The sequence below is a fragment of the Leucoraja erinacea genome, chromosome 4, assembly GCF_028641065.1.
Source record: "Leucoraja erinacea ecotype New England chromosome 4, Leri_hhj_1, whole genome shotgun sequence".
NCBI classification, from domain to species: domain Eukaryota; kingdom Metazoa; phylum Chordata; class Chondrichthyes; order Rajiformes; family Rajidae; genus Leucoraja; species Leucoraja erinaceus.
The window spans coordinates 107,510,013-107,530,223 of NC_073380.1; the positions used below are offsets into that span (position 1 = coordinate 107,510,013).

The 20,211-nt window shown below is 42.4% G+C and overlaps 1 protein-coding gene across 1 annotated transcript in view; it reads left to right on the forward strand.

The window, feature by feature from the left end:
• Positions 1–20,211, forward strand: part of rims2a (regulating synaptic membrane exocytosis 2a) — a 684,525-nt gene that overhangs the window by 19,658 nt on the left and 644,656 nt on the right. Inside the window, exon 2 of the mRNA XM_055634901.1 lies at positions 3,841–4,051. Within this exon, the coding sequence (XP_055490876.1) occupies positions 3,841–4,051 (211 nt within the window). The remainder of the gene's footprint in view (positions 1–3,840; positions 4,052–20,211) is intronic.

Below are 20,211 nucleotides of genomic sequence, written 5' to 3' on the forward strand. Positions count from 1 at the left end.
AAGACGGATCCCGACCTGGAATGTCGCCTGGCCAGTGTGGAAATGAGGGTAGCTTCTTTGGTCAGTTCTCACAAGGTGGTTGGAGAAGGTGGAGACCAAACGCATGCCAACCCAGTGCTGGGAGTAGGTCTCGTTGGCGTCCCTTCACCAGGAAGTCAAACTGATTCCCAGAAATCTTTGCTGGCAGTCAGTCCATTGCACTCCCCCACCACTCCCGGATTTTTCCATACATTGATCTCAGAACTGTCCACACACTTCCCCCTTGTAGCATCACTATTGTTCCATCTCTCTCTCATTCTGAACACTAACATCCAAAACAGTGAGATTGATTATGTGGGAGCAGGTTGGTGAGCAGAGGAGTGCACGGGACAAACTGCAGATTAATGAGAATGGACTTTATTTTAAGAGTTGCTGAATATTCTGGCATATGCAAAGTCTGTAAAATGTTAATTTAAGCAGGATTTTCTCCATATTGTAATGGTTGTGCTTCAGAAACTTTGTTCCAATGAATTCCTGAACATTGTGCTTGGAGAAAAATCCGCAAGTCGCTATTATATTGTGGGTTTAATAGATATCGCAGTGAATGAATTTCTGAATTTTCCTAATTAGAGGAAAAATAGAGGGATTTTTTTATAAAAATTGGTTACAGCCTATTACCAGGTGTATGTCCAACATTGTGCAAACAGCTTCATATACATTTGGTGACATGCAGAATGACTCAAAGTTTTGATCTTCATTCCAGTGTGCCTTATATAGGGGCCCTAGTGAGACCACACCTGGAGTATTGTGTGCAGTTTTGGTCGCCTAATTTGAGGAAGGACATTCTTGCTATTGAGGGAGTGCAGCGTAGGTTTACAAGGTTAATTCCCGGGATGACGGGACTGTCATATGCTGAGAGAATGGAGCGGCTGGGCTTGTATACTCCGGAGTTTAAAAGGATGGGAGGGGATCTTATTGAAACATATAAGATTATTAAGGGTTTGGACACGCTAGAGGCAGGAAACATGTCCCCGATGTTAGGGTTGTCCAGAACCAGGGACCACTGTTTAAGAGTATGGGCTAAGCCATTTAGAACGGAGATGAGGAAACACTTTTTCACACGGAGAGTTGTGAGTCTGTGGAATTCTCTGCCTCAGAGGGCGGTGGAGGCCGGTTCTCTGGATACTTTCAAGGGAGAGCTAGATAGGGCCCTTAAAGTTAGAGGAGTCAGGGGATATGGGGAGAAGGCAGGAATGGGGTACTGATTGGGGATGATCAGCCATGATCACATTGAAGTGTGGTGCTGGCTCGAAGGACTGAATGGCCTACTCTGCACATATTGTCTATTGTGCCTGAACTCTCAGTTTTTGTCATGCTTCCAGAGGCTGATGAAGGTGATGAATTTCCACTTCTTGCAGATAGCCTTAACCAGCAATTGGCAAAGTGAAGAATATATAGTGGACTGGGCAATGAAGATTGCATGGAGATGGGACATGCAACTTAAGAAAATGAAAATCACCTCTTCAAAATGTAACTGCTGCAAGATTGAGGAGTATATATATGACGTGGAGTCACTGGTTATAGACTCTGGGAGCACGACATTTGGGGTTGATAGATCAGGAAAGCAGCTAAGGTTGGGAGGAGATGATTAAAACAGGGTGGCGAAGTGGAGAGATTGGAACATTTGGCTAAAATGAAGGTAGGAGGACTGGCAATATATTGGAAAGAAAGGGGGAAGTAAATTGGCAAGATTAGGGATTCATACAGAATGGCAAAAGAGTATCATATTATCCCAGGACCAAACAGCATTGTTTCCAGGTTCACATTTCATAATTCATGTAATTTATTCTGCTAATTGTCAAAGATGTAACAAGTTAAACTGGCATTTGTTTTAATGCATAATGGCAAAAAACACAATATTATTTGACCCCCCCCATTCCATATGCCCCACCTGGACACTCCTATTTCTCTCCTTCCACCTATATTCCTTCCTCCAATTCACATCTTTTCTTATCTCACGCCTTTTGTATTTTATCTCTGGCCATCGTCTTATCATAACCCTCTCACATGTATCCACCTATCACTTATCAGGCTTTGCCCAGCCCCTCCTCTCTTCCAGCTTTCTCCCCCCCCCGCCCCCCACTCCACTGCCCACACTATGACCAGTCTGAAGAAGGATTCCAACCAACATGTCATAATGTTCACCAGAGATGCTGCCTGACCCGCTAAGTTACTCCAACACTTTGTGTCTTGTTTTACTAGACCAGCATCTGCAGTTCATTGAACCTACAATATAAAAGATTACATTTGCAACACAGTTTAACAAACTGCAGTTGTTTAGTTGAAGATTCATGAGTCAAGCAAGTCTGGATGAACCCGTTTTTTTTTGGTTTTGTTTACAAAACTTGGCAGAATTAATCCCTCTTGCAATTCAGACTGGGATAGAGAGACTCTGGGATAGTGGTGAAAACTGCCCAACGCATCACCGGTTCCACGCTCCCCTCCATTGAGTCTGTCCAAAGCAAGCGTTGTCTGCGAAGGGCGCTCAGCATCGCCAAGGACTGCTCTCACCCCAACCATGGACTGTTTACCCTCCTACCATCCGGGAGGCGCTACAGGTCTCTCCGTTGCCGGACCAGCAGGTCCAGGAACAGCTTCTTCCCTGCGGCTGTTACATTACTTAACTCTGCACCTTGGTGACTGCCACCACTCACCCCCCCCCCCCCCCCCCCCCCCCCCTTAATTCTGAAGTCATGTCCTCTTGTTTGAATCCCTATCCTCAAAGGGAAAAGCTTGTCCACATCAACTCTGTCTATCCCTCTCATCATTTTAAAGACCTCTATCAAGTCCCCCCTTAACCTTTGCACTACTACTACTGTTTGTACATATATATATTTTACTGCTCATTATTCTATGTTCGCTCCGCTGGGTGAGATGCTAACTGCATTTTGTTGTGTCTGTACTGTACACTGCACAATGACAATAAAGATTGAATCTGAATCTGATTGTATTCATCTCGGGCTCACACCTGGGCCACCGATCAGCCTAGCAAGGACCTCCTTGCTGAGGTCTTCTGTTGCCTGCCCTGATTGGTTCTTTTGTACCTTTGCTTCCAGTTCCTTCCCCCCACTCTACAGTCAGACAGAAGAAGGGTCCCAGCCAGAAGTGTCACCTATCCTTTTTCTCCTGAGATACTGCCTGACCCGCTGAATTACTCCAGCTTTTTGTGTATTTCTCTAGTAGAATGAAATCCTTATTCTCCTCATCTTCATAATGAGTAGCTGCCTGTTTAATTAACATTTTGAAAGCATTGGTAATGGCAACAACATCACTGCTGAGGTGTTATGGGCAATAAAGGATTTTGTAAAGCAGTATAATTTTGCTTGTGTTCACCCTGGTATGTCCAGCTGTATATGTCACGCACTGTATTTTCTGTAAACTTAATGGGTGAAGCAATAGAGAATAGATTATTTTAGGTTATCAGATGAAGGCAAGACAGGTTTACATTTTATTTATCCCTTGGCATTCCCTTATGCACATAAATTGTTTTGCTGCTCAGAGAAATGTTGCAATAACTAAGGCCACGGCACATTTGTGAAGAATTTCAAATCGAACTGACACTTAATAGTTATTAAATTCTGTCTGACTCACAAGCCTGAAGGGATCCTTGTCATTTTTTTGATGGGAAGAAGCATGTGAGCTGTTCTGGTGCTGTTGTGCTGACAGCGAATGGGGGCATTATGAAACACTCTAACTTCCTGGAAGCAGCTGGGGAGATAAGAAGCCAGCTGTAAAAACAGATAAATGCCATTTAATTTCCTTTGTACAAAATGACTTATTTTGTCCTTCTGCCACCTGCAGGAAATTGCACCAGCAGTTTGAGATGTATAAAGATCAGGTAAAGAAGATGGGTGATGAAGCACAGCAAGAAGAGGAACAGAAGAGTGATGCACCCACCTGTGGAATCTGTCACAAAACCAAGTTTGCCGATGGCTGTGGCCACATCTGTTCATATTGCCAAACAAAATTCTGTGCTCGGTGTGGAGGGAGAGTGTCGCTGCGATCAAACAAGGTACGTTGACAATGATGAATGAATATATGGATTGCTGATTATGACTAATCACCATCAACATCCTTCTCTGTTAAATATTTATCCTCAGTTCTCATTTTAATTTACATTTATTTCCTGATTGAAATGTTCCAGTTTTGGATCATTTTGTTCACAATTCTGAATGAAAACATTTACAGCTGTATATTTCAATGTACTATTCATAATCCTGAATTTCTTAGATTGAACCTCCACCAACAAGGATGTGAACTAGTAAATTGAGTGTGATGCTCACATTCCCATTTTCTTGGTTCAACAGTAATTCTGCCTGTCAAGGAAAGCCCTATATCAGTATGGTGAATTGTATAAATGATTTCTGTACTCAACACTTTGACAGTGATTTGACCTTAAGAACAACCATGATGGAAGACACCGCAGAGACAGCTCCCTCCGTAATTCCCTGCTCAATCCGTCCCTTCCCACCAAATCCACCCCCTCTCCTGGTACTTTCCCTTGCAATGGCAGGAAATGCTACACCTGTCGCTTTACCTCCCCCCTTGACTCCTTCCAAGGACCCAAGCAGTCGTTCCAGGTGAGGCAGAGGTTCACCTGCACCTTCTCCAACCTCATCTATTGCATCCTCTGCTCTAGGTGTCAGCTGATCTACATCGGTGAGACCAAGCGCAGGCTTGGAGATCGCTTCGCCGAACACCTTCGCTCAGTTTACAGTAACCGACCTGATCTCCCGGTGGCTCAGCACTTCAACTCCCCCTCCCATTCCGAATACGACCTTTCTGTCCTGGGCCTCCTCCATGGCCAGAGTGAGTCCCACCGCAAATTGGAGGAGCAGCAACTCATATTTTGTTTGGGTAGTAAAGACATGCTCATTGCTGACACCCTCTGTCGTGCCCCACGGGTATCCAGCGAACGACACCCCTATGAATGGGACGTGTTTACGGTTCTCAGCATTGACATTGTTCCCACGGAACGGTTGTGCCGCCTAGCCGAACGCACAGTCGCCGACAACACTCTCCAGCTAGTCTCATCCATCATCAAAAGAGTGATCAGTGTAGGAAGTGGGTGTTGGTATGAATCACACAGTAAGGTGGGGTTAGTGTTGCTATTCCTACTATGAGTGGTTCACATGCAGTAACCAATCTACAGGTAGTTTACACCCCAGCAGTATGAACATTGGCCTCCAATTTCAGGTAGTCCCTGCTTTCTCCCTCTTTCCCCTCCCCTTCCCAGCTCTCCCACAGCCTACTGTCTCCACCTCTTCCTTTCTTCTTCCCACACCCAACACCTCCACATCAGTCTGAAGACGGGTCTCGACCTGAAACGTCACCTTTCCCTTCGCTCCATAGATGCTGCAGCACCCGCTGAGTTTCTCCAGCTTTTTTGTGTACCATTGATTTTCCAGCATCTGCAGTTCCTTCTTAAACCCCTACTAAATTTGTTTCCCAAACTGGTACTTTTTTCTTGACTATTAGATTGACACACTGTAGCATTGAGAATAATAATCTGTCTAGATTTATGTGCCAGTATTTAAAGCAGCTGCAAGGTGCCTATGATCATCTGTATTTCCAAATATCAAAGGCAGATGGTGCAGTTGCCAAAATGCATGTGCAATTTCTGCTCCTTCAATTTGTCCTCTCCAAACCTTCCAAAATAATTCTAAACCCTTAAACACTATTGGCATGACAACAAACCAACTTTAAATCTCATGTTACTGAAAATGAAAGCAGTTATCAGCCTGGGGACACTCCATGGATTTCTGCTGATACAAAGGGCAACAATGATATCAAAAGAGCACTCGCTTCAGACAGAATACAGACTCCATGTTCTGGAACAGAAAATACAATGTTGGGTTTATGCATATTAATTTTATAGCAGCATTTTAAGGGTACGCCATAAATAAACTAAAAGTCAGATAGCATTTACAGAGCATCAAACATATGCCCAACCTAACAGTACTTAATGCAATGAAAGAAACGAGGAAGGACATTCTTGCTATTGAGGGAGTGCATCGTAGGTTTACAAGGTTAATTCCCGGGATGGCGGGACTGTCATATGCTGGGAGAATGGAGCAGCTGGGCTTGTACACTCTGGAGTTTAGAAGGATGAGAGGTGATCTCATTGACACATATAAGATTGTTAAGGGTTTGGACACGCTAGAGGCAGGAAACATGTTCCCGATGTTGGGGGAGACCAGAACCAGGGGCCACAGTTTAAGAATAGGGAGTAAGCCATTTAGAACAGAGATGAGGAAACACTTTTTCTCACAGAGAGTGGTGAGTCTGTGGAATTCTCTGCCTCAGAGGGCGGTGGAGGCAGGTTCTCTGGCTGCTTTCAAGAGAGAGCTAGATCGGGCTCTTAAAAATAGCAGAGTCAGGGGATATGGGGAGAAGGCAGGAACGGGGTACTGATTGGGGATGATCAGCCATGATCACATTAAATAGCGGTGCTGGCTCGAAGGGCCGAATGGCCTACTACTGCACCTATTGTCTATTGTAAAGCCTACATCATAAAATAAAAAATAAGAGCATGATAGCACGTTCCAATATTGCAATTTCGAAAATTATTCTCCAGATTCTGAAATGTACAAATGTTATTCATTTTCTTAAAAATCCATTACCAAATTTGAAGATGCTCCATGAAAATGGAGCATCCATGGATTTAAGAGAGAGTTAGATGGAGCTCTAGGGGCTAGTGCAGTCAAGAGATACGGGGAGAAGGCAGGCACGGGTTATTGATAGGGGACGATCAGCCATGATTACATTGAAGGGTGGTGCTGGCCCGAAGGGCCAAATGGCCTCCTCCTGCACCTATTTTCTATCTATCTAAAATATATAAGGGATGCCATTTATTTGAATATCAGGCAAAGTTTAATCTGGCATCTGATCTGTTGGGTCTGTCCCACCATCAAAGTTGTTTGTCCCCACTTTAGTCTTTAGAAATGTTGACATTTTAGGATCTAAGGGGATTGAATGAATTGGAGGCACACTTCAGTAAGTTTCAGTTTGTCAATGGTATAATAGTGTTGTCAGTATGATGAAAGCATATAAAAGATTAGTGGATCAGAGCATGAAGTGTCACGTTGTTTCACAACAAGATGTTTCATTCAGATGGATAAAGTGCTAAGAGCCAAGTGTTTCTCTTCAAAATGACGGAGGAGATTGCATCATTATAAGTTCTGGGAGAAATATTATTTGAATCTAAATCATAACTAAGAGAATTAGTTTTGATCAATCAACAACCAAACTCATTTTTGCACTTCCAACATTGGTGCTAAGTTCCAGGTAAATGGAAAGATTTCGCTGCGTACGTGCAAATGAATGAGGTATTAGACTTTCATAAAGACTTAATAATTCTCATGTTTAACAGGGAACGCAATGAGGGCAGAATGAAAGATCAGTGACAGAGAATTTTAGAGTAAGGCCTGGACTATTTAACATAATTTTAAAGTTGAGCAGAAATCAAACACACAAGCCAATTTTTTATCGTTCAATAAGACTTGCTGAAATCCTATCTCTGTTCTCTCATCAAATCAACATCTTTTGACATGGGGCTCAGTAATCTATCAAACCGATTTTCAAATACAATATACCGAGTAGAAATGCTGGAATAAAAATAGTTTGCCTCACTGGGCTATGGGCTATACCACAGCTCGTTGAGATCCTGGCTGGTATGTCAGCTTACTGTGTATATTACCACTTCCTTATGCTCCACAACAAAAAAATGTCAGCCTCAGATTTAAAATCAGTGATGTGGCGGCACTATAGCACAGCTGTCGAGTTGCTATATTACAGTGCTGGAGACCCAGGTTCGATCCTGGCTACTGGTGTTGTTTGTACTGAATGTGTTTGTTCACCCTGTGACCATGTGAGTTTTCTCCGCCTGCTCCGGTTTTCTCCCACATTCCAAAACATGCAGGTTTGTAGGTTAATTGGCTTCTGTAAATTGTCCCTAGTGTGTAGGATGGAACTAGTAATGGGCGGTTGGTCGGTGCGGATTTAGTGGGCCAAAGGGCCTGTTTGCATGCTGTATCTCTAAACTAAACTAAGTCTAGCCTCAATTCCCATTATGGACAAAAGTTTCAGTGTTCCCCATTATAAAGTAAATGTTTAGTTTAGTTTAGTTTAGATATACAGCGTGGAAACGGGCCCTTCGACCCAATTAGTGGGCACCGATCAGCGATCCCGCACATTAACACTACCCTACACACACTAGGGACAATTTTACATTTATACCAAGCCAAACCTACATACCTGTACGTTTTTGGGGAGTGGGAGGAAACTGAGGATCTCGGAAAAAAGCCATGCAGATCACAGGGAGAAGGAACAAACTCCGTACAGACTGCTTTAAGGCAGTAGCTCTAACACTGCACCACCGTGCCACCCTGAAATGTCGCCATTTAATTCCGGAAAGACATCGTTCAGGCTTTTGGATGATACTGCAATTGCTCTTCACTCCCACTCCTTGCACTGGAACTGCATGATGCTACGCCTCGTAACGAGGATAAATATTTTTTTCATGTATCCTGTCTCTTCTGTTTAATATTTGGAATTAAAAATAATCTAATCACACAATCGCTTTTTAGATTCTAGGAAATGTAACCCTATTTTGTGTGACAAAAACAGAAAATGCTGGAAAAAAACACAGCAGTCCAAGCAACATTTGTGGAATGGGAAATGGTCAATGTTTCATACTGTGACGGTACACAAAAATGCTGGAGAAACTCAGCGGGTGCAGCAGCATCTATGGAGCGAAGGAAATAGGCGACGTTTCGGGCCGAAACCCTTTCATACTATGACTATTTGTCAGCATTGGGAAAGAGAGATGCAAGCGGAAAGAAAGTGCTGGAGTAATTCACCAAGTCAGGCAGCATCCCTGGAGAACACAGATTGGTGAAGTTCCGGGTTGAGACTTCAGGCTTCTTCAGATGCAAGTTAGCTTTCAGTAGGAGTGAATTTGTGGTTGGGGCAGGGGAAGGAAGTGTAGCACAAAAGAGAGACTGTGGTAGAATGAGTCAAAATGGCTTAATGGAACAGTTACCAACACATCAAGCTGCTAGTTGTGCATCATGAGGTGCTAATGGTCAGGTGGTGAGTACCTGCCCGGCAGGCTACATTTGTACATGTAAGATAATAACATGAAGAATGCAAGAAAAACGGATTATTTCACCAGTAGCATGTCAGGGAGCATTTGTGGGAAGAAAATTAGCATTTCAAATGGAGAACTTTCAAACCTGAGAAAAAGAGAAATGAGGTAGTCTAGATAGCAGCAAAATGTAGGTAGAACAAAATGAGTGATTCAAGGCAGCTAGAGCAATGAAGTAAAGTTAAACTGCTATGTTGTAATCTGTTGCCAATGTAGTTCTGGTATCCTGGGACATGTTTGGCAAGCCAAACTATACACAGAGTGGAACAGAGAATAAGATGTCACTTGGAAATATAGAATGGAAGAAGGATTAGGTTGTCTGAAGTTAGAGAAAGCCAGAAGGATACACTGTGCCTAGAAGAAAGACGATGGGTTATTATTCAAGCTTGTTTTGTTTAAACAGTTCAGGAAGCCACAGGAAGAGATCATATTAGTAGTGGGATAGTGAATAAAAATGGCAAGCGACTGGAAACATGGTCCTACCTGCAGATTGAGTGTAGATGGTTCACAAACAAGTCACCCAATCTGTACTTGGTTTATCTGCTGTAGAGGAGTCCACATTGGGAACGCAGAATGCAGCATACTAGATTGGAAGACATGTAAGCCAATTGTTGCTTCATTGGCTCTCTGGATGGTAAGAATGGAAGGAGTTGAGGCCAGTTCATTGGCTATATTTAAGAGGGAGTTAGATGTGGCCCTTGTGGCTAAAGGGATCAGGGGGTATGGAGAGAAGGCAGGTACAGGATACTGAGTTGGATGATCAGCCATGATCATATTGAATGGCGGTGCAGGCTCGAAGGGCCGAATGGCCTACTCCTGCACCTAATTTCTATGTTTCTATGTTTCTATGTTTCTAAGTAAAAGGACAGGCGATTTGGTTCAGAGATACAGCCTAGAAACAGGCCCATTGACCCAACCATCATCAACTGGACGCACCAGTTCTATTCCATCCACTTTTTAATTTAATATTAACGTACATCTTAATCTTGTTGGGCCTTAACTAATATTACCATTGCACCATTTAGAGAGTAGTCTGTTGTTTTCTTTTCAGATTCAGCGTTGTACTCCAATTTGCCCATCTTGAAATCCGTTTGCACATTCGAGGTAGAGTCATACAGTGTGGAACCAAGCCCTTCGGCCCAACTTGCCCACACCAACGCAATATGTCCAATGCACACGTTCTATTTGCCTGCATTTAGACCGTATCCCTCTAACCCCATATCCTTGAATTCCATGTGCCTTAGTTCACTCAGTGCATTGAATATCTCTACAATATATGGATTCCATGTGTACTGTTTATACTGCAATGACAGCAATCAGCAAATCTGGATACAAGACTTTCCCATCAAAGCCGTTTTTAAAATATGGGGTTGTGGCCCCAACACTGACGAGTGATATGCTGCCAATTGAAGTACTTATAAAAAGCTCCACTCTCTATTTCCTGCTGCTCAGCCAGTTTCCTTCCTGGGAAAATAATATGACTTCACTTCAATGGACTTGAGCTGGCAGGGCTCGTGAAGAAATGACACAAATGTCTTTTGGAATTGCATATTAATAACATCCATGAAGGACATCTATTTCGCTAAGTTCTGGTCTCTCTCGCTATTCAGTGACGCCTTGACTGCTCTGGGCTAAATAAGATTTAAAATTAATGCTTTCATTGACTCTGTGGGATATGTAAAACATTTCCTATTTCAACCACACAGAAGCTGCCCTCTTCATCTTTATTTTCCATTATAATCTTGCTGCTGCTCCACACTCCCCTCACTTGCAGCTGCATAATCTCCACACTTTTCCCTTCCCTTCTCTTTCCAGAATTCTCTCTTCCAGAGAATGTTAGCAACCAATATCCACGACAAGACCATGGATTCTTGCAGCTATCATGTCTATCCTTCTTGTTTTGCCCTACTTCCTGTAGGGACTCCAATCCACTTCCCTTGTATTTTAGTCATCATCTTAACTTAGATCCATAAATTTAAATCTGTAAATTTAAATTGGTAACTGGATACCATTCAGTTTAACCTTGTTGGTGGGAAAATACCTACATTTCAGAATTAGTATGCAAAATATTAGATAAAGTGCACATATATTAGATTTCAATAAGAAGAGTGACGAAAGCAATATGACAGGTCATGATCGTAATGGAAGACATGAAGAGAGAGATCAGAGAGCGCGTGCACATATATCATTGAACGTTACAGGGCAGGTTGAATAGGCAGTTAAAAAGGATAGGGGATCCTGGTTTGATAAATGGAGGAATAGAGTACAAAGCAAAACAATCATAATGCGCTTCCAGAAAACATGGAAATGTGGAAACAAGGAACTGCAGATGCTGTTTTACAAAACAAGACTAAGTGATGGCGTAACTCAGCAGGTCAGAGAGCATCTCTGAAGAACATGGATCGGTGAAAATTTGGGTCGGGACTCAATTTGGGTCGGGAAGAAAGCTGGAAGTGAGGGGCAGCAGGACAAAGGCATTCAAAGTTACTCTAGCACCTTGTATCTCTATTATAAAGCAGCATCAGCAGTTCCTTTTTTCTACATTTCATTGCTCCACTGCAAAATCTCCTCAAGATATGCCTACTTTGGAAAGGTTCTCCTCCTCTCTCCAACAGAGGAGATCCTCTCTCACTGAGCCCTCTCTGTGATACCTGCTGCCATCTTGCTGTGTTACCTGCCAGGCATTACCTTCCCTTCTTCTAGAGTCATAGAGATGCAGTGTGGAAACAGGCCCTTCGGCCCAACTTGCCCACACTGGCCAACAAAATCCCAGCTACACTAGTCCCACGTTCCTGCGCTTTTTCAATATCACTCCAAACCTGTCCTATCCATGTACCTGTCTAACTTTCTTAAACGATGGGATAGTCCCAGCCTCAACTATCTCCTCTGGTAGCTGGTTCCATACACCCATCACCCTTTGTGTGAAAAAGTTACCCCTCGGATTTCTATTAAATCTTTTCCCCTTCTCCTTGAACCTATGTGCTCTGGTCCACGATTCACCTACTCTCGTCATGAGACTCCGTAGATCTACCCAATCTATTCCTTTCATGATTTGATACACCTCTATGAGATCCCCCTCTTCCAGCTTTCTTTCCGCCCCCCGCGCCCCTCTGCCCCCTATGATCTGTCTGAAGAAGGGTTCCGATTCAGAATGTTACCTATCCATGTTCTCAAGAGATGATACCTGACCCAGTGAGTTAGGGGCCTGTCCCACTTGGAAGACCTAATCCACGAGTTTAGAAGACCCTAGACGAGTTGAAATAAATGTCAAGGTCCGTGTTGATTCACCGAAGTAAAAGACCTCCTACGACCACCTACGACCCTCTACGACTATGTCTACGACCTCCTATGACCCTCCTCGACCTCAGTCTTCCACACCTAAGACCAACTACGACGAGCTACGAGTGGAAAATGATCACATGATAAAACTATGTCATGTTTGCATTTTTTTTCTCGGGCCAGTTACCGATCTACGACTACCTACGGCTACCATCACCACCTACTACGACCTACCTACAACCAACCTACAAGGAAACGGCCTGTCTCACTTTCATGACCTAATTCATGACCTCTGCCGAGTTTGCCTTTGACTCATACTCGCAGCATGGTCGTCACAAGGTCGTAGGAAGTCGTAGGTAGGTCGTAGCAGGCCGTGATGCAAGTCGTAGGTACTCGTGGCATCAAGTAGGTCGGGGCGTTTTTTCTAGCATGATGAAAAATGTCCACGAGTAAAAAAGGTCGAGAATTAGGTCGTGAAAGTGGGACAGGTCCTTAAAAAGTATCCATTTTTTCCATGCCGGCCTTTTTTTTACTCCTGGACATTTTTTATCGGGCAGGAAAAAACGCAGCAACCTACTTGAGGCCACGAGTACGCGGAGAACACTCACGAGCATGAGGAAGAGTTACGAAGACCTCCTACAACCTCGTGGCGACCATGCTGCGAGTATGAGTCAAGGGCAAACTCGACAGAAGTCTACAAATAGGTCGTGAAAGTGGGACAGGGACTTCACTCTCGCACTTTGTATCTTCTCCAGGAAACATAGGTTCAGCTACAACAGATCTATTATAAAACGATTTGGAGAGGGTGCAGAAGAAGTTTACCAAAGTGAGGCTTAAGTTATGATGCACATTAAAATTAGAGTTGTTCCCTCTGGAATAGAAGAGATTGTGATGAGATTGTGAATACAGAGTAGATTAAGAGAAACTTCATCATGGAGGAAGCATAAAGGACCAGGAAATAACAACTTGATATTTTGGCCTTGAAATTGGATTTTACTCTGTTCATAAGATCATAAGTGAAAATGTATCTATCTCTGCCTTAAATATATCCACTGACTCAAGGGCCTGTCCCACTTGCAAGACCTAATCCATGAGTTTAGAAGACCCTAGACGAGTTGAAAATGATGTCAAGGTCGTGTTGACTCGACGAAGTAAAAGACCTCCTACTACCTCCTACAACTATGTCTACAACCTCCTACGACCCCCCTCGACCTCAGTCTTCCACACCTAAGACCAACTACCACTAGCTACGAGTGGGAAATGATCACATGATAAAATGATGTCATGTTTGCATTTTTCTCGGGCCAGTTACTGACCTACGACTACCATCACGAACTACTACGACTACCTACGACCTACCTACGACCTACCTACGAGTAAAAAGTATCAATTTTTTCCATGCCGACCTTTTTTTTTACTCGTGGACATTTTTTTTATCTGGCTGGAAAAAAACGCCGCAACCTACTTGAGGCCACGAGTACGCGGAGACCACTCACGAGCATGAGGAAGAGTTACGAAGACCTCCTACAACCTCGTGGCAACCATGCTGCGAGTATGAGTCAAGGGCAAACTCGGCAGAGGTCGCCCATTAGGTCGTGAAAGTGGGACAGGGGCTTCAGCCTCCACAGCCGTCTGCGACAAAGAAATCCACAGATTCACCACCCTCTGACTGAAGAAATTCCTCCTCATCTCCTTCCTAAAAGAATGTCTTTTAATTCTGAGGCTGTGACCTCTACTCCTAGACTCACCCAATGGTGGAAATATTCTCTTAACATCCACTCTATCCAAGCCTTTCACTATTCTGTATTTTTCAATGAGGTCCCCCCTCATTCTTCTAAACTCCAGCTAGTACAGGCCCAGTGCCGTAAAAAGCTCATCATATGTTAACCTACTCATTCCTGGGACCATTGTTGTAAATGGCCTCTGGACTTTCTCCAGAGTCAGCACATCCTTCCTCAGGTATGCTGCCCAAAATTGCTCACAAATGCAGGACGCAGTTTTCTCAACAGGACCAGGTTCAATTGAAATATCTGAGAGGGGCAATAGTCTGATGCCTTGGCATCGATATTGTGGTTGCCATGGTGGAAAGAATGGTTGCAGGGGAGAAGGATATTTTTTTTCACTTAAAGGGAGATGAAAGCTTTTAGAAGAGAAATGTGTAGTTGAGCATTGATACTGAGTACCAAGGTAAAGCGAGAAAAAAGCTGCTGTCATCAGAGGAAGAGTGTGACAAAAAGGTCCCCAGCAGTCTTTCTGGCATGAAAAGTCCCACTCAATCGGGCAATGCAATTATGATTTTTTTTTCCTCAAGAAATGTTGTCAGGGAGAGATGCAACCATTGTGCCAAGCTGTTTCAGTGATGAAATCATGGAATGTTGCCTTGATGTACTGATAAATACAGATAGCCCTGCAAAGGGAAGGTGAGAAGGATTATGACAACTCTTTCATGCACAGGGGTCTTGGTTGATTGTTGGTGGTGAACTTTGGTGCCCAGAAAGACTAATATTGTTTGAATTCAGCAGGCTTCTTGTGAGAAACATCTCTAGGTGAAACATCTTTTCCACCCAGAGAGTTGTGAATTTATGGAATTCCCTGCCACAGAGGGCAGTGGAGGCCAAGTCACTGGATGGATTTAAGAGAGAGTTAGATAGAGCTCTAGGGGCGAGTGGAGTCAAGGGATATGGGGAGAAGGCAGGCACAGGTTATTTATAGGGGACGATCAGCCATGATCACAATGAGTGGCGGTGCTGGCTCGAAGGGCCGAATGGCCTCCTCCTGCACCTATTTTCAATGTTTCTCTTATTGCCAAAGTATTCAATGCTACTCTTGTCGGCAGTTGAAAGGTGAAATGATTAGGTTTCTCCTCCAACAGCCTCTCGGCCATCTGTTCACTTTGACCCTGATACTCTCCTGCCTGTGTCTTGTGCTCAGCTTCTGCAAGCTGCTCTTCCGCCAGCATTGGCTGGTGTTGTTCAATTGTTAGGATGCACAGCATATAGCACACCTTAATATAGTCCTTGCATTTGCTGGGTCGATGCTCTAGTGCGTCCCAAGACAGCTGCTATATTGGAATCTCATTTTTAGAAGACCAATGTCTTTATCCACAGTGATTCTGCTGCTCAACTGACTTTTGTTGTTATTGACACAGAGCTGATAGGATAGGGCTGAGAAATAGCCTTGTCCTCCATTTTCTATCGATCTGGACAGTGGTGGCTGCGGGGAATGCCTGGTAGTGTGGTCTCCCCGAGACTAAGGCAGCATGCGTGCTTGGCATTCGCTATCAGGAAATTTCTCTCATGATCAACAACCACCTGAGTGTTGAGGCAGATTGGATTATCAGTCAGAATTAAAGATAGACACAGAATGCTGGAGTATCTCAGCGTGTCAGGCAGCATCTCTGGAGAAAGAGAACAGAGAACAACAGTCAACAAAATAGAGAGAGTACAGAGGAGATTTACTAGAATGTTGCCTGGGTTTCAACAACTAAGTTACAGAGAAAGGTTGAATAAGTTAGGTCTTTATTCTCTGGAGCGCAGAAGGTTATGGGGGGACCTGATAGAGGCATTTAAAATGATGAGAGGGATAGACAGAGTTGATGTGGACAAGCTTTTCCCTTTGAGAACAGGGAAGATTCAAACAAGAGGACATGACTTCAGAATTAAGGGACAGAAGTTTAGGGGTAATATGAGAGGGAACTTCTTTACTCAGAGAGTGGTAGCGGTGTGGAATGAGCTCCCAGTGGAAGTGGTGGAGGCAGGTTCGTTGGTATCATTTAAAAATAAATTGGATAGGCATATGGATGAGAAGGGAATGGAGGATTATGGTATGAGTGCAGGCGTGAGGTGGCACTAAGGGAAAAAACATTGTTCGGCACGGACTTGTAGGGCCGAGATGGCCTGTTTCCGTGCTGTAATTGTTATATTATATGGTTATAGAACAGTGTTGGGTTGAAACCTTCTTCAGACTGAGAAAAGGTCAGAACAAATCAGGGCCAGTAACTGATGATCTCAAGAAGGGTGGAGCCCATAATGGCCCATTGTTAACCATAGTGGTATAAACCAAAGATCTTAGAGCAGAGCCATAGTAGCTGATGGGTAACCGGCTTCTGTCATGGCGGCATCATCTACAAGCGGAACGTACTGCTCCACTATAATTGCAGGGTTCTTTGTAAATACCACAGTTCCACACTTTAATTCTTTTTTTTTTAATAATAAGTGCTCTAACAATAGTAAAAAAGACTTTGGTAATTAAAACTATTGGAATTACTTTTGAGGCACCTCTGCGATTCATCTCCTGTACATTACACCCCCAATAATAGGTTGCCGACCCCTGGACTAAACCAAACCCTTGATCCTGTCCCACCAGCCTTTGTGTTCATTGATATTTCATTCACAATATTAGGATTCCGTAGAGGGAGAGAGAGAGATAGGTTGAATGAATGAATGAATGGATGAATGAATGAATGGATGAATGAATGAATGAATGAATGAATGAATGAATGGATGGATGGATGAATGAATGAAAGAAAGAAATAAAAAGGTTGCTCAACAAATAATTATAGATCACAAGAAAAAAACAAGAGAATATATATATGTGTGTTATATATTTATGTACGTTTATGTCACATATATATATATATATATATATATATATATATATATACATTATATATATATAATATATATATATATATATAATTAATAAATATGTGTTTATGTATATATAAGAAAATAGAAAAATATATATGTATGTGTTATATAATTATATGCATCTATATCACATTTATATATGTGTAATTCACACACACACATATATATATATATATAACAAATATATATCTGTTATATATATATATCAATATAATTGCCTTTAAGGGTGCATACAAGCAGTTGTGAACAATGGGATTAGATGAATTAAGGAGTGCAAGTTTAATACAATAATCAATTCAAACACAGGGCATGAGCCATTTAAAAAGAAACATTTAAAAAACATTTAAAACATTTAAAAACAAGCAAACTGTTCGCCCGCAAAGCTGATTACACTGCGAGAGGCATAACTGAAGTCGGGTCGGGATTACTGAAATGGCGGAAGTTCCGTTCCGATGCGTACTACACGTCAACCCATTGGATTTTGCAGTAGTGGTCTATCTTGCTCCACTCTAAGATCTTTGGTATAAACTAACATCCAGAGTTCCTTCATACACATATCAGTCAGAGCTTTTGTGAAACATGGGAGTAGTCATTGACTATCTGTACACATAGGTAGACAACAATGCAGTCTACTTCCAGTGTTCAAGATACCACCTAGTCAAGTGCTTCACTTTCTTATTTTTAGATAGTTATTTTCTGCAATGCTGAATAAGGAGCAAATATTGCCAGGATGCTCAGTATAATTGTCATGTTCTTCAAAATAGAGAGGGCAAATAGTGTATTTGTTTAACAGTTTATCTTAAAGATGATCCTGTAGGAGTTCAATCACCCCTTATTACTGTTCTGGACTGGATTGGATTTACTATAAATTTACTTCTAGATACGATTAAATAGCAATGTAATATTTTTAAGATATCAATGCTTATCAATGAGAAACAATTTGAAGGGATTTAACATTAAGGATCACCTGATCCATATAAAGACATTGGCTAACATTCGGTCTGGACAGATTTAGCAGTTTTGCTCACATCCAAATTACTTTGCAAACTTACACATGGAGCTCTGTGATTGCAGCAGGCTGGAATGAGAACAAAGTGTCCAATGCTTCATGTCATTTGAAACTTGTTTGAACAAACAATTGTCATTGTGCCATCTCACACACTGAATAGAGTTGTTTCAACACTAGCCAGTGCTGCTTCAGACAACCACATCTCCTCAGAAGTCTCCAAAGTCCTTAGAGTATCAAAAAAAAAAAACACAGTTAAGGCTGCATGTCACAGACAGGTATTGATTTTGCCCCAATACTTCTCCTGATGTTGACAAGCAATAGAGATCATATTTGTTGCTCCTTGGCTTGCTTATGCATTGTATTCATGAACAAATGAACAAGAAGATTCTGATTCGGAATGTTGCCAGCTTTGGAAAGAAGTAAAGTCCCACGATAGTTACCCGATCAACTGTTCAACTTGAAAATAGACGTACATCACATTTACATCTCAGAATCAGGCCTTTCACCACAACATGTTCAAGTGATTGATAGACTCCATATCGTTCTTTTCTAACATTAATTCATCTTAACCTATTACAAATCTGTTCCTATTTGTATTTCCCTCACTTCATTTAACAATTGTTCCTTTGAATATATAGTATCTGTGCTGTTCACTTCAACCACTTCCAATAGTAAGGTTGTAATGCAATGAGTAAAGATAAAGTCATAGAGCTATACATTATGGAAACAGGCCATTCAGCCCAACTTGCCCATGTCGGCCAAGAAGCCCCGTCTATGCTAGTCCCACCTGCCTGTGTTTGACTCCTATCTGTCTAAACATTTGCCGTACATGTACCTGTACAAATGTATTTTAAGCGTTTTTATAGTACCTGCCTCAACTAACTCCTCTGGCAGCTCATTCCATATATTCCATAATTGCCGCTCAGGTTCCTATTAAATCTTTCCTCTCTCACTTTAAACTATACCCTCTGGTTCCTAATTCCCTTACTCTAAAGTAACTCAGTGGGTCAGGCAGCATCTCTGGAGAAAAAAGGTTGGGTGCTGTTTTGGGTTGTTGTCCTTCTTAGAAACTTAGAAACATAGAAAATAGGTGCAGGAGTAGGCCGATCATCCCACTCAGTATCCTGTACCTGCCTTCTCTCCATACCCCCTGATCCCTTTAGCCACAAGGGCCACATCTAACTCCCTCTTAAATATAGCCAATGAACTGGCCTCAACTACCTTCTGTGGCAGAGAATTCCACAGATTCACCACTCTCTGTGTGAAAAATGGTTTTCTCATCTCGGTCCTAAAAGATTCCCCCTTTATCCTTAAACTGTGACCCCCTTGTTCTGGACTTCCCCAACATCGGGAACAATCTTCCTGCATCTAGCCTGTCCCTTAATTTTGTATTTTGTAAGTTCTTCAGCCAGTTTAGTTTATGTTTGTCACGTGTGTCGAGGTACAGTGAATAACCTTTGTTGCATGCTATCCAGTCAAAGAAAAGACTGTACATGATTGCAATCAAGCCTTCCACAATACACGGATAAATGATAAATGGTATAATATTTTGTACAAGATAAAGCCTGATTAAATATAGTTCAATGGTCTCTAATGAGGTAGATGGCACTTCACTAGTCACAAGCCTTCAGTCTGAAAATCAACTACCTCCATGACTTTCTGCTTCCTTCCATGATGCCAATTCTCTATCCAGCCAGCGAACTCTCCCTGGATCCCACGCGATATAATAATAAATTATTATCTGATTTTTGTTTTTATTTTTTAATTCAATGCTGATTTCATGCTTTGTCCCATGTAACAATCACTCATTCATGATTAAATATGGAGGTTGTGATGTATAAAAAGCAGAGAATGTGAAAGCTGGTCGACATATTAAGCAGCATCTGTGGAGAGGTGTCTGCTACCTGATCTCTTAGTTGTTTCCAGCATTTTCAGTTTGATTCCAAATCTCCAGAATCATAGAAACATAGAAACATAGAAATTAGGTGCAGGAGTGGCCATTCGGCCCTTCGAGCCTGCACCGCCATTCAATATGATCATGGCTGATCATCCAACTCAGCATCCCTTACCTGCCTTCTCTCCATACC